At 46.9% G+C, this 15,440-nt stretch overlaps 1 protein-coding gene across 2 annotated transcripts in view; it reads left to right on the top strand.

Moving 5' to 3' along the window:
* Positions 1–15,440, top strand: part of RPS6KA2 (ribosomal protein S6 kinase A2) — a 162,594-nt gene that overhangs the window by 57,952 nt on the left and 89,202 nt on the right. The window contains exons 1-2 of one of the 2 annotated variants that reach the window (XM_082669035.1): positions 10,413–10,535; positions 14,407–14,523. In XM_082669035.1, coding sequence (XP_082525161.1) covers positions 10,473–10,535; positions 14,407–14,523 — 180 coding nt within the window. In that variant the 5' untranslated portion in view covers positions 10,413–10,472. Of the gene's footprint in view, positions 1–10,412; positions 10,536–14,406; positions 14,524–15,440 lie in introns of those variants that run through there. The other variant, XM_082669034.1, reaches the window with a different exon arrangement.

Here is a 15,440-nt window from a genome sequence, read left to right as displayed (position 1 = left end):
CTGAAATTGTTTAAGCTTAATTCTGAAGGTCATGACTGTTCTCTGTCTGGATTCTGTGTGTAAGAATCTTCGGGATAAGAAAGGGGATACGGCCAGGGCTAGCTCCACGTCATGTGTGTTCTGAGACTCTGATAGCCAAATTGGCAGTCTTCTCTAAGGATATTTGGGACGATCTACTTTTAGCAGGAAAAAATGGCTGGGACCAGAGTATTGACAGTAGTTCTAGTCTGCTGCCCTAAGCATTGCCCTCATGCATTGGCCTTATATGGGGGATGCCACTCACGTGGAAACTCCCCTCGAAGGTTTAGGGATTATTGATCCGACACGCGCACACGTTACAAAAGTGACTACAGTTGATCTTGCTTAGAATTGCTACTCATGACTGTTGAAGAAAAAACATTTAAACCCTTCATATTTATATCTGTGAAACTATTTAAGAGAAATAAATTTATCACACAAGTCATTTTGTCTAATACACCATAGCAGACAGTCATCTCTAATTTCACTTTTAAACCTTTTTCCCTCATTTTTCAGTTTCCAGTAAATTCATACCACCCACCTCCCAGGAAAAAATTCTATTAACTCCCTGGCCACCCGCCAGGCTGGGAAGTTTGTGTTGGTCTCTGCGTTGTACATCCTTGTGTTTACCATCTGTGCCCTGATTGGAAATACTGTATTCGTCCAAGATGAACCTTGCATGTTGAGTTTAAAAATTTTAATAGCTTTAAAAATATCGAGCCTTTCTTTTTCACCAAATGGTAGGTTTATTCTTTGCATTCAGAAAAGGTATCCAAATTCTTTCATGTTGGCTTCCATCTTTTTGTATTCTTGCAGCAAGTTATTTGATCTTATCTGCTTTTCGAAACTCACAGTTCATTTTACATAAACTTTCCATTGTATTTCAGTTTAGCTGGATGTGATAGCAGTGGGTGAGTATAGGAATCCCACATCTGTGGTTAACAAGGTGACTTTATTGATTTAAATTTCCTTATATGGAAGCCTGAGTCTTCTTGCTTACGTTTACATTTCTATATAAAAGATTCAGAAAACAAAGGAAAGAAAATTAACCTCTTATACTTCTCTAACACCGTCACTGTTAACTTCCTGATGTATTTCCCATTAATGTTTCTCCGACAGCTCTTTTAAATGTCAGTATAGTCATCATGTACATAAAATTTATTTACTGCCTTCTTTAATTTAAAATCTTATAACAAGGCTCCTTCAACATTGCAAGTAGACTTCAAAATCACTTTTTAAAAATATTTTATTCTGAAATAATTATAAAATAGCAGAAAGTTTTAGAAACTAGTACAGAGGTCCTATCTGCCCTTCCCCCAGTTCCTCCACTGGTAGTATCTTGTATAACCATAGTACAGTATAAAAACTAGGAGTCTGACACTTGATGCAATCAACAGAACTTATACAGATTTCACCGGTTTTACATGTGCTCTTTTGTGTGTGTGTGTGGTTCTATGCAGTTTCATCACACGTGTAGATTCACGTAACCTGCACCACAATCAAGGCAGAATTTTTCCATCTCCACAAAGATCCCTCCTGTTACTCTTTTATGCAACACACACACATGCACACCTGCACACGCGCACACAATCCCTTACCTCTGGCAACCACTAATCTTTTTCTCTAAGATTTTGTCATTTCAAGATGTTATACGGCTTCCCTGGTGGCGCAGTGGTTGAGAGTCTGCCTGCCGATGCAGGGGACACAGGTTCGAGCCTTGGTCTGGGAAGATCCCACATGCTGCGGAGCAACTGGGCCTGTGAGCCACAACTACTGAGCCCGCGTGTCTGGAGCCTGTGCTCTGCAACAGGAGAGGCCGCGACAGTGAGAGGCCCGCGCACCGCGATGAAGAGTGGCCCCCGCTCCCCACAACTGGAGAGAGCCCTGGCGCAGAAGCGAAGACCCAACACAGCCAAAAATAAATAAATTAATTAACTAATTAAAAAAAAAAAAAGATGTTATAAAGGGCTTCCCTGGTGGCACAGTGGTTAAGAATCCGCCTGCCAATGCAGGGGACATGGGTTCGTGCCCCGGTCCGGGAAGATCCCACATGCCGCGGAGCAGTTAAGCCTGTGCGCCACAACTACTGAAGCCCGTGCGCCTAGAGCCCGTGCTCTGCAACAAGAGAAGCCACCGCAGTGAGAAGCCCGCACACCACAATGAAGAGGAGCCCACAGCAACTAGAGAAGAGCGCACGCTCAGCAACAAAGACCCAAGGCGGCCAAAAAAAAAAAAGATGTTATACAAATGGGAATCATATTGTTGATGAAAAAGTAATCAATAGTCAATCTAAGAAAGAAATAGAAATTTTAATTTGAGCCAATCTGAGCATTATAACCCTAGAGACAGTCTCTTAGAGAGCTCTGAGGACTGAAGAGTAAGGGGGAGGCCAGTGTATATGTGATTTTGACAAAGGGGGTACAGGCAATCAAGCACACATCTTGATAGAAGGTTACTGCTATGTGCAAGGAGAAGACATCTTAGTTAATGGTTTTAGTGCTTTTGTAAGTATGGGAAGATGCAAGAATCCAGGTTCATAAAAAGCTTCTCCTGAGAATATCTAACTCTCTGAGGGCCGGTTCCGCCCGTTGTCCCAGAGCACAGAGGGCTTCATCCTTATCTTTGTTCTGAATTCCATTCAGGGTGTCTTGTAGGTCAGCAACTGCAGTGGCTAATGATATGATTCATGTAGAACTGGATGGTGGGCAACAGTCTTTATTTTGCAATCCCTTCCCTTTCAGGCTTAATTTTGACCAAGGTTTGGGAGGCGTCTCCTGACCCATTTGCCCCAAGGCGCTAGGAGTGCTCATCCCCGGATCAGGGGAGGATTTTGTCGAGAGGTCACTCCAAGTGCTGTTACTGGACTAGGCCCTGTTAACAGCAGCCAAAAGCCTGTGGACCACCTGCCTTACTGGTCTGCTGTGGTCCAGGAAAGAGTTCCCTCTTGTGGCTTCCTCCCAAATCTCGAGTTAACACTGTTACAGTCATGCATCTTGTAGGACTATATGTTTGATGAATCCTTTCAAGTCACCTAATCATTGTTATTTTTATCTGAGACTCAGTCACACAATTGGTAATGCAAGAACCAATAATCTTGTAAAAGAGGCAGAATACAGGTAGTGTAACTGGTAACATTAATAAGGTCGTAAGTAGGTATTTAAGCTAAGACCTTCCCTTAGGTGTGGCTCAGTATCTCCCCAGATGGTTTTACCAGACTGCTCTGCACCAGTCACTATCTTTAAAGGAATCCATGTATTGGCCTTGGACGTAAGGCTTGTCTGCAAGGCTAGTGGTGGGTGATCGTGACCCCTTACAGGATTGAGGAGGGAATGCTGTCTTCTAAGGAGTTGTATGGCTGACACAGAAGGAGAAATTTGATCTTCATGGCTGAGCTGGTATTACTGCCATTGGGAAAGTCTGGTTAATGTATAATGCAGACACACAGAGCAAACTAGAGGGGAGGGAGGAGGCCCAAACAGGCAGAGAAGACGCTTTATGTTTACATTTTTCTTGTCTTGCCTCCAAGTAGGAATTTTTGTTTCATCAGGATAAATATAATCTTTTGAGATTGGCTTTTTTCACTCAGCATCATTCTGCGGAGACTCACTCGTGTCGTGTGTATCCTTAGTTTGTCCCTTTTTATTGTTGCCGATGATGTGTCCCAGTTTGCTTAAGCATTTAAGTTAGAGGACGTCTGGGTTGTTTCCTGTTTGGGTATAAGGCTGCTGTGAACTATCACATTCAGGTTTTTGTGTGAACGTACTCTTCATTTCTCTGGGATGAATGTGCGAGAATGCAATTAGTGGGTTGTACGGTAAGTTCGTGTTTCATTTTGTAAGAAGCTACCTGACTGTTTTCCAGCAGCTGATCCATTTTCCATTCCCACCAGCAATGGATGAGAGATCCAGTTTCCCTGCATCCTCACCGGCATTTGATGTTATCGCTGTATTTTCTGTTTTAGCCACTGATAGGTGTGTGGTGATATCTTACGTGGATTTGCCTTTCTCTCGTGGCTAATGATGTTGAATGTATTTTCAGGCGCTTGTTTGCCATTTGTATCTCTTCTTTGGTGAAATGACTGTTTATCTCTTTTACCCATTTTCTAATTGGATTATTTGTTTTATTTTATTGTTGAGTTTTGAGAATTTTTATTTGTTATAGCTACAAGACCTTTGTTGCGTAAGTGGTTTGCAGGTGTTTTCTTCCAGGCTATAGCTTCTCTTTTCATCTTCTTAGCAGAGTCTTTGCAGAACAAAAGTTTTAAACATTGATTAAGCTCCGTTTACTGATGGCTCATGCTTTGGAGATCATATCTAAGAATTTCCCCCTTATTCCTAGGTCCTGAAGCTTTTCTCCTAAAAGTTTTATAGTTTTATGTTTTACATTTAAGTCTGTGATCCATTTTCAGGTCATTGTATAAAACGGGATTTAGGTCTGTTTTGTTTTGTTTTTTTTCGCCTTGGAGGTCCAGTGCTCCAACACCGTTTGTTGAAAAGACTCTCCTTCCTCCACTGAATTTCTTCTTCATCCCTCTCAAAAATCAGTTGGGTGTATTTGAATGGGATGGGTTCATGCCCAGGCTCTCTGTTCTGTTCCATTAGTCTGTGTGTCTGTCCTTCCACCAGTATCTCACAGTCTTGATTACTGTAGCTACGTTGTAAGCCTTAACATCAGTAGAGTGATTCCTCCCACTTTATTATTCTTTTTGAAGATTGTTTTTAGGGATTCTAGGTCATTTGCGTTTCCATATAAATTTTTTTTTTAAGAAGATGTTGGGGGTAGGAGTTTATTAATTTATTTTTGCTGTGTTGGGTCTTCGTTTCTGTGCGTGGGCTTTCTGTAGTTGTGGCGAGCGGGGGCCACCCTTCATCGCGGTGTGCGGGCCTCTCTCTATCGCGGCCTCTCTTCTTGCGGAGCACAGGCTCCAGACACGCAGGCTCAGTAGTTGTGGCTCACGGGCCTAGTTGCTCTGCGGCATGTGAGATCCTCCCAGACCAGGGCTCGAACCCGTGTCCCCTGCATTGGCAGGCAGATTCTCAACCACTGCGCCACCAGGGAAGCCCCTCCATATAAATGTTATTTTTATTTTTTAACATCTTTATTGGAGTATAATTGTTTCACAATGCTGTGTTAGTTTCTGCTGTACAACAGAGTGAATCAGCCATATGCATACATATATCCTATGGAGATTCCTTAAAAAAACTAAAATAGAACTACCATATGACCCAGCAATCCCACTGCTGGGCATATACCCTGAGAAAGCCATAATTCAGAAAGACACATGTACCAATGTTTATCGCAGCAGTATTTACAATAGCCAGGACACGGAAGCAACCTAAGTGTCCATCGACAGATGAATGGATAAAGAAGATGTGGCACATATATACAATGGAATACTACTCAGCCATAGAAAGAAACAAAATTGAGTTACTTCTAGTGAGGTGGATGGACCTAGAGACTGTCATACAGAGTGAAGTAAGTCAGAAAGAGAAAAACAAATACTGTATGCAAATGCATATATATGTAATCCGTATAAATTTTAGAATCAGCTTATCTGTATCTACAAAAAGCCTAGTTCAGACTTTGATGGGAATTGCGTTATGCCTACAGATCAGTGTTTGGAGAATTATAGTCTTTACTGAGTCTTCCAATCTGTGGACATGAATGTCCCTTCATTTTTTTACCTCTTCTCTGATTGTTTTCAGTCGCGTTCGGGAATTTTCAGCACACAGATACTGTACGTGTTTTGTTAGTTTTCTCCTAAGTATTTCATTATTCTGGGAGCAACTGTAAATGGTGTAATCACTTTTAATGCCTGTGTAAAATTTCATTTGGTGGATGTCATCATTTACTTAACTCTTCCACTGTTGGCTGGACATTTAAATTGTTTCTCATTTCTTCACTCTTATTTAAAAAAACATTGTAACAAACGGCTTTCCATATTCAGATCGTTGATAAAGTCTGAGGAGTGAGATCCCTGGGTCAGACGGTGTGAACGTGTGTGCCTCTTGGTGACCGTGGAACTTGTGTGTGAATGAAAGCAGGCTTCCCGCTCAGTGCCCACCAGTCTGCCCAGCTGTCCGGTAAGCCCGATGGCTTTCTGTTCATGGCGGCATATATTTTTCCAAGGCGTGGACTCGGTGGTTTTCAGATCCTGTCCTGCCTGGTGACTGATGACTCTCTGTCAAAACATAAAATGCTTTGCAGGGCACAATCATCGCTTTCCCAAACACATGACCTCACCCTGCACACGTGCCCGCATGTTAAATCGTGCTGCCGTCATTCCACTCACCCAAGCGGCAGCCTATGATCCTTTTGCAAGTTATTCCCGTTTGCTAAGACGTTACCGGTTTGAATAATTCATCCTTATCTACACCCCACGGATTCTGCTTTGTCCACCCTCATGAGGATCACAGACATGCTTGCTAATGAGAGGGGCACCAACGTCACCTTTTTTTTTTAAATAAATTTATTCATTTATTTTTATTTTTGGCTGCGTTGGGTCTTCATTGCTGCATGCGGGCTTTCTCTAGTTGCGGCGAGCGGGGGCTACTCTTGGTTGTGGTGCGTGGGTTTCTCATTGTGGTGGCTTCTCTTGTTGCAGAGCACGGGCTTTAGGTGCACAGGCTTCAGTAGTTGTGGCACACGGGACCAGTAGTTGTGGCTCACAGGCTCTAGAGCACAGGCTCAGTAGTTGTGGCGCACGGGCTTAGATGCTCCGCGGCATGTGGGATCTTCCTGGCCCAGGACTCGAACCCATGTCCCCTGCATTGGCAGGCGGATTCTTTGAAGAAGTGATCTCTACTTTGAGGAAGGGCTATAAATATAGACATTCCAGCATAAGACTTTCCCAATCATAGCGATCAGTTTTAGTAACTGTTGCTGTGTGTTTTTTGCACCATTAAAAAAAGCCTGTTACTTTAGCAGTGTTTTCTTTGCAGAAACCAAATGGCCCTTCTCCACATAAGTGTTGCTTAGAGATGCCCAATCAGTGCCTGCTCACTGGACAGGAGGGTGCAGTGTACTGGTCTGTGGTACCCGAGTCAGGTGTCTTCAGAGGATGTCTGAGTGATTGGATGGATACAGCCCAGAGCTTTTGCTATAGTTTGGTGTTTACCCTTGAGTCACTGTTTATGACTAGTGTGCCAGTGGGTGCTGGCGGATCTGTACTTTCGTTACAATTTGTACCTTTGGCTTAAATGTTCCCATGCACAAATGTACAGTGATACTCTTCCCGGTAGAGCAAGAAAAACACAAACAATCCACTAGACGTTGAATTTTCACGTTATCTTTGAGAATATTCCTGCCCTTTTGAACATTGCAACCTACCATCTGACGACCAGCTTCGAATGCAAAGAAATTCTTACGGATGGTTCTGGAGGACCTTTGGTTTCATACCTGAAGAGAAAAATAAGTGAAACCTTTGTAATGATGCTGGTAGATGTTCTCCGCTAGTTACGTGTCCCTATGAGTCTGTCACCTTTTACTAGAGAAGGAGCACGAGCTGGCCTCATGGAATAGTGAGAATTGACGTCCAGCTGTCTGTACAGGTGTCTCAGCCCGTTTCTGTTGTGGAGAGAGTACAGTTGTGAGCGGGGAATGCTGGGCCTTCCGTTGACAATAGATGCAGAGACTTGGAACAGAAAAGAGCCTGGCAGGAGGGACACGTCCCACGGGCACAGAGTCCCTGACACCAGCTGCCTCAGCATGTCCTTACCTCTGTCAGAAACATCACAGTTATCAACAACTCGTTCTGATAGAGATATTTACCGAAATGTTGATTTTGAAAAAAAAAATTGGATATCAAGTCAGAAATATGTAAATAATTAAGTCTTGGAGATGATGATATTCAGATAAGTGAAATTTTCCCTTTTCTGGAAAAAACCGTGAAGCTGTCCCAGTCGATCTCACTGGGATGAGACTATAGTTACACTGATAGTGGGTGATCGTCGCGGAGGCTTTTCGTTTGGGAATTTCAAGCCCACGCTGTCAGCTTTTCTCAACTCTCAGCGCAGCCTCTCTCTCTTTCACACCACACATCTCAGATCCGAAGTGACAGTGTTCTGAGTATGTGGACGGATGGGAAACGGTGATAATTGCCTGTTCGGTGCACGGCAGGCAGGCAGCCTGGTATCATTTTATCACCCTCTTTACTCGGCACTATTTTTAAAGTTGTACTAAAGAATAAAGACTTAGCCCCGTCAGCACACATCCCGCTGCCCCAGGACAGACACTGTCCGCATACAGAGCTGTGTGTTCCGTAAGGAAACTTCTCTGCTTCGGGACCTATGGCGACATACGTTTCCATCCACAGTTTTGAGGCCCTTTGGCGATTCCTCAGTGCCTCTCGACAAATGCAGATAACGACTTCCTCATCCGTGTGCAAAGTGACTCTTCACAAAGTACGTCCTTGAAGGTGGCTTTCCAGGTGAGATGGAAAGTGTCCATGGCCACTAGAACCTGCACCTGAAACACCACACCCAGGTTCCGGGGCCTCTGTCACTTCACAGCTCATGTTCCACAGAGCGTTGCTTTCTCCGGGGGCTCAAGGATTGATGGAACTTACTAGAACTAACCCACCTGAGGGGCGTCGAGGTGTCAGAACCTGGGAGCCTGCAGCGCGTATGCTGTGGGCGCCTGTGTCCTCCTCTCTCTGTGCAAGGAGGCCCCTGCAGGAACGCGGCTCTGTCTGCCCGTCACCGCTATAATCACAGCTTCCAGGGCGTCCAATTTGCATAGACTGTGATTTATAAAAATACCAGCAGACCGAGAGGCTTTCAGAAGGATGGAAGGGGAGATAATTTGAGGGAAAGACAGGCAACGAGGGCAAAGAAAGACAGAAGCCGTGAGGGGTGGCACTTTAATTTAAAAACAGAGGGAAAAGTCCACCTTGCCTTTAATAACAAAATTAGTAAAAGGGAGGTAGAGGGCAAAAGTCTGGATGGGAAGGAAAAGGCAGAGAATAAAAATGAGACGTGTCTTGGTTGTTTCTCCTCCCCTCTCCTCTGAGTTTCTTCACTTCCCCCTGCTGTGATGTCTGAGTCCCAAGTTCGGCCCAGTTCAGTCCCTGATGGGCTTCAGAAGCAGCTCAAGGTCTCTTTCTGAAGGCGGACACGCCCGGCTGGTTGTCCCTGTGCGTGAGTTACTGCCTTGACTGCCCTGGGGGCTGGGTCACTTTCTTTGGTAAAAAAAGGGAAAGCGCCATTCCAAGATGCATGAGAAAAGAGTGCCCTGCGTGCACTGCACGATCTGTCCCTCGGGGCATTGCAACATCCAGGCGGGCATTGCACCAGGTGGGTCTGCGGTTCAGGCCCTGGACCACACCCGGTGGACCCCAGGCAGGGGCCACCGCTCCGCGCATCGTCCTTCTCCTGCGTCTCGGAGCCGCCGCCCCCGGCCTCTGGTTTCCTCCAGCATTTTCCTTTCTCGTTCCCTTGCTCCTGTGCCTTCCCGCAGGGTTTTGTTTTTCTTCAGTGGGCCGTCCTTGTTCTGTCTAGAGGCCAGCAAGTGCCCGTAGAGCCAGCTGGAGTCCCACTCTCGTTGGGGGAGTGTCGCCATCCTAAATGCCTTAGCTTATATTTAGCCCTTTGGAAACGGAGTGGAAACTTTCAGTAGAAATAGTTTCCCGAGGAACCGATTGGACCAGCGCAGCTGGTTCTGTAATTTCATCTCACATTTGCTCACGCCAGCGGGAGCAGACACATTGGCGGAGACGTGTGAAGGGCAATTTAAAGAGCAGAGAAGAGTCTGCAGTGCATGAGCCACTGCGTCTCAGAAGCTTCCTCGGGCGGGTGGGAGAGGAAACCGCGCTGCCCGGAGCCTGCATCCCGTCCCGGCCCCGGGAGGTCGGGATCCGCTTGCGGCTCGGCCCCTGGGTTCCCTTGGAGAAGCCACCGGACCTGCCTAGAAGGAGGAGGTTCCTTCTGGCTCTGAGTCTGAGGCTCGCGCCTGGTCCTTCTACCTTGTGTTATAGCGTGTGCACAGCCGTCTCCTTGGGGGTCTTTGTAGTGAACGGCCTGTGTCGTTGATTCTGGACGCTTTACTGGGGGTGGGGTGCGCCTCCCCCAGGGACTTTTCAAGGGTCCCCTGTCTTCACTCCCTGGAAGAGACAGATGAGCTACTTGGTGACTTCTCTCCACTTTCAAAGCATTTCTGAACTTTGTTCCTAGCAGTACGGTGGGCTAGGTGTGGTGAGCTCTCTGTCTAAAAACAATTGAAAGTATGGATAAAATATCTCTTTGAAACAGTTAAATGCATTGATGAGCTGGGAAGTGGTAGGAAGTACTCAGAGGCCAGGCCCCAGGTCAGAGCAGCTGACAGGGCAGAGGGCCAGCGACAAATGCCAGGTTTGCCCCGTAGCCCTCTCCCCTGCCCGCGTGGAGCGGAGGCCCCGGGAGGCTCCCGGCCCCCGAGGTCTCCCCGACTACACGCGCACACTCAGGACCTCACCGGGGATGAGCCTCACGTCTGGAGTTCTGGGGGCAGGTCCAGACCTGAGAGCTGTCGGTGTTCAGACGGTAACACAAAGCCCCGAGACAGGACTAGGTCCCGAGGGGGTGATGACGGGGAAGAAGAGCCGGGGTCCAGGGGATGTTGGGAGACAGGGAGATAAGGAGACGGGAGAGAGGGGGTGTCGGGAGACCCGGGGGGGCGTGATGTCCCGGAATCCAAGTGAGGGAAGCGTTTCGAGGAAGATGGGGTGATGGATGGTGCCCAGTGCGCGGACTCTGAGGTCTGACCCCTGGGTTGAGCCCCGTGGAGGGTTTTAATGACTTGATGAGGTGAAGAGAGTGGGTGGCAGTGGGTGTGAGAGAGGAGAGGAGGGAGGTGGGGCAGCGAGTGTGGAAATCCCTTCAAAGAGCTGGTGGGCGGCGGTGGGACCACGCAGTCTGTGTTTCCTGAGAAGCATGCGGACAGGACAGCCTGTTTGTGTGCTGCAGGGAACCACCCTGCAGGACGGGGAGTGGGGCTCGAGGTGAAGCCCCGTCCTTCGCAGAGATTCCAGGCTCCGTAGTCCCGCCCCGGGCCTGGAATCTGCATTTTTAACGAGTTCCCTGGTGGTTCTGATGCAGGGGCACCACGGCCACAGCCTCTGGAACAAGATGTCATTCCCTGGCGAGGACGTCCTGTTTTGGGGTCTAGAAGAGGGAGCCGTGGTGCCCTGATGGGAGATGCCTCGAGATGTCGGCCTCTGCTGACCTGAGCTCCCGGCGGGACCCCGGAAAGCCAGGCTGCAGTTCTCCGGCCACCGCTGCGTTAACAGCGCCCGGAGTGGGACGGGGTTAGCCTGGCAGGACTTGCTCAAAGAGAGTCAGAGTTTCGGTGATTTCCTTGTTCTTTTCTGCACTTTCACGAGTCACCTGTTCAATAACTTATTCTTTGCTCTTTCTGAGAAGTGATATTCTGCATGCAGATCAGTGATTTCTATAATGACCTTGTCCCCCTTTTTTGGAGACAAAGCTAACACTTGCCCGATTCTTATTTTCTACGTCTTTGTCATTAATATTTCACAACTTGTTTTTTTAAACCTCTTTATGGGAGTATAATTGCTTTACAATGGTGTGTTAGTTTCTGCTGTATAACAAAGTTAATCAGCTATACACATACATATATCCCCATATCCCCTCCTTCTTGTGTCTCCCTCCCTCCCTCCCTATCCCACCCCTCTAGGTGGTCACAAAGCACCGAGCTGATCTCCCTGTGCTATGCGGCTGCTTCCCACTAGCTAGCTATTTTACGTTTTGTAGTGTATATATGTCCATGCCACTCTCTCGCTTCGTCCCAGCTTACCCTTCCCCCTCCCCGTGTCTTCAAGTCCGTTCTCTACGTCTGCATCTTTATTCCTGTCCTGCCCCTAGGTTCATTAGAACCTCTTTTTTTTTTTAGATTCCATATATATGTGTTAGCATACAGTATTTGTTTTTCTCTTTCTGACTTACTTCACTCGGTATGACAGACTCTAGGTCCGTCCACCTCACTACAAATAACTCAATTTCGTTTCTTTTTATGGCTGAGTAATATTCCATTGTATGTATGTGCCACATCTTCTTTATCCATTCATCTGTCGATGGACACTTAGGTTGCTTCCATGTCCTGGCTATTGTAAATAGAGCTGCAGTGAACATTGAATATTTCACAACTTTTAATCTGCGTTTACTTTTCATAAATATTCTCCCTTTAATGACATGAAAAGCAGATGATTCAGAACAGAGGAAATTACCTTCCAGGGTGACTTCGGTGCAGGCAGAGCACGGAGGGCACCGCGACGGGTCCCCTCCGGCCGTTTCCATCACTGCCCCTGTGTCTCTAATACCTGCACAGGAATTTCCTCCATCTGTCAGAATTTCAACAGGGAGTCTAAAATTCACTGTCGTAAATTATTTTGTCCTATGTTGATGTCATTTCTCTAGTTTTTCTCTCTCGCATTAGAACATTTTTGAAATCCTTGCTTACAGAGCAAGGGCCTGACCATGACACCAGGTTCTCCCACAGATTTCTCAAGTTATTTAAAAAAATACTCTTTCATAGGAGTTATGCTACAAACCAAATTTTTAGTGCTATATGTAGAGGGAACAGACTTTATTTTCTTAAGGGAATGGCATTAAAATCCACATAGAATTCTAGAAAACATGACCTGCCTCATAAAAGGGAAAAGCATTTATTTCAAAATGAAGCACAGACACTGTTTTATATCTGGTTGCCCTTTAAGGCAATAGTCACAGAATGATTCAGAAGATATCGCTGTCCAGTCTGGAAACAGAAGCAGACAAGCCCGGGCACGTTCCCCGTGCTCCCATCTGGGTGTTTCCTGTGCACACAGCAATCAGCATTGGATTCCAGACCTTTTCTTTTTTCTTTCTTTCTTTTTTTTTTTTTTTTAATTCTTGGTAAAGAGGAAAACAAAATATCTCAAGCAAGTTCAAGCCAAAATGTCACTGTGAATGCAGAACTCTAAAATCTAAAATGTGAAACGCTTGGTTCCTTTTTCTGTGGGTAGTTGAGAGTCTTTGCTGTTCAAGACCTTACTGACTTTAAATGGGACATTAACTGCGCCGCAGCGTTATCAGGGAGCAGCCTGAGGTTTTAACGCACGTCCCGAGGAGGGGGTTAGGTATGTGCTTTGAGTGCGTTTGCTGTAAATACTTGGACAGCAAGAATCTACACAAAGTGAAATGTTAAGAGAGATCTGCTTCTAGGCCTTTGAGTCGACATGTTTGGGCAGTGGTGACTCAGGAAGGTGAATGCTGACGTGTTGGTGGGATGCGCTGGGCTGGGGAGACCTGATGGCCTGGGTGCTGGGCTGCTTGTTCACAGGAGGGGTGACGCGGGGCCCTGGGCGGGAATCCTGGGGTCCGGGGCACGGACCCCTCCGGGGATGCTGCACTGCAGGAGCTGGGTCACCTGCCTGCCGAGGGGGTCACAGCAGGTTGAGTGACCTCATGCACCTCCCCACGGAAAAACACCTACTTTACAGTTTTTCCATGTCAAATAGCTGGTGGTGGATAGGTGGCATACCCCCTTACAGGGGAAGCAGTACGTCTCTGGGGACAGGTAGTTCTCTGATGAGAATTTGTAGTGATTTCTGCCAGTGTTTTAATTTAAAGATCAAGGCCTTTTTTTTCCTACTGGGAAGGCTTCTGGACTGGCAGGAAATCCTATCTGACTGCTTCTTCTGAAATATAAGCTCTGGGATGGCAATGAATCATTCTTTGCATTAGCTCTGGCAAAAATATAAGGGAGAGTAGAATTATAAGAAGGAGGAGGAAAAAAACTGCATTCACAGATTACTTCTGCCTGTGGATCCCTATTGGTGACTTTTTTTTTTTTTTTTTTTTTGCGGTAGGCGGGCCTCTCACTGCTGTGGCCTCTTACGTTGCGGAGCACAGGCTCCAGACGCACAGGCTCAGTGGCCATGGCTCACGGGCCCAGCCGCTCCGCGGCACGTGGGATCTTCCCGGACCGGGGCACGAACCCGTGTCCCCTGCATCGGCAGGCGGACTCTCAACCACTGCGCCACCAGGGAAGCCCCTGATAACCTTTTTGACCACAGCAGTGTAGACGTTAAGACAGATTCACAGAGGTTCGTTTTGTTCCATGGTTCCCGCATTCCTCCCTGTCCAAAATTTTGCCCAAACTGATAAGAAGCAGATGGATTTCACTGAGATACTGGTAAGACCACGTGACACAACTCCATGGGGAAAGGAAGCAGTTACAGGCTCACGAGCGGAATCCTTGGTATAAAAAGCAGGTTGGTTTTGTAAAGCTCTGTGGTGTCACCGCTTTAAGCTCCTGTCCTGAAAATCCATACCGTACCCGACTTGTTGTACCTTCAGCGGACGAATCCAGAGGAGCCCCTTGATTTGTATTGTTTTCATTTTTCTCTTGCAGGAAGAGGGCATCGTGAAGGAGATTGACATCAGTCATCATGTGAAAGCAGGCTTTGAAAAGGCCGACCCTTCCCAGTTTGAACTGTTAAAAGTTTTGGGACAAGGGTCCTATGGAAAGGTAAGTTAGGTCCATGGTTCCCTCCAAGTGGGTCACATTCCACTGGGGCTGGTCCCGCACGTCAGGGCGAAGCACTTGAATGTCTGGTGAAGGAGACGGCAGAGGTGCCTCCTGAGCCCAAGGGAGAGGCGGCCCCAAGCTGAGGGAATGAGAAGTACAGGCAGCGCCCACGTGGTGGGCCCCGTGGTGGCTGGAGCTGGGGCCTCGGTTTGCCTGAAGCCCGTGACCATGGAGCTGAGCTTAGGGACACCACACACCTTCCCTCTCCTGTAGCTTCCGTGGGCCTTTAGCGTATCACTGTGCTGGCTAGGGTCCTTGAACTTGAGCCGTGCATCTTCTTAGAAGTGCATACCCCACAAGTATTTCTCAAAAAGAAGGAAAAAGTAGGAGAACAAGGAAGAAAGGAACAGAGAAGGCGGCGCCCTTCGGGACCAGTTCATATGACCGTCCCCAAGGAGTCAAGGAGGCTGGGACTGCAGGCTGGCTCCCCTCACCCTCCGTGTAAACTGTGCAGATACTCTGCCTGTCCAAGCCTCAGTTCCCCCATCTATGAAGGGGACAACGTGTGAACTACTTTCTATAATTATTCTATGGATTAAATAAGACATGACTCCTAGACGTCTAGCAATCGTCTACGATAAATCTGTGCACTAGAATTTTTCGTTTCCTTTCTTTTTCACCTTCAAATTAAAATGAAAACTGATTTCTCTCAGGAAATGAGAAATAGTTGTGTCTTTATGTAGGGCCACATCCACATACAGCACGATGTCAATACATCTTTCACGAGGATAAGTGAGTTATTCCAGGGCAGTGCTAATATCTCTACGTCCTTGGTGTAACTGGTAGAAATTATACAGACTTACGATTTCTAGAACATGAGGGCCTGAGGTAAACCATGAAGCCAACCTTTCCTAGAG

The sequence above is a fragment of the Grampus griseus genome (assembly GCF_964374135.1).
Source record: "Grampus griseus genome assembly, chromosome: 13".
NCBI classification, from domain to species: Eukaryota; Metazoa; Chordata; class Mammalia; order Artiodactyla; family Delphinidae; genus Grampus; species Grampus griseus.
Note: the sequence above shows the minus strand (reverse complement) of the source record. Positions and strands in the feature narration are given on the sequence as shown.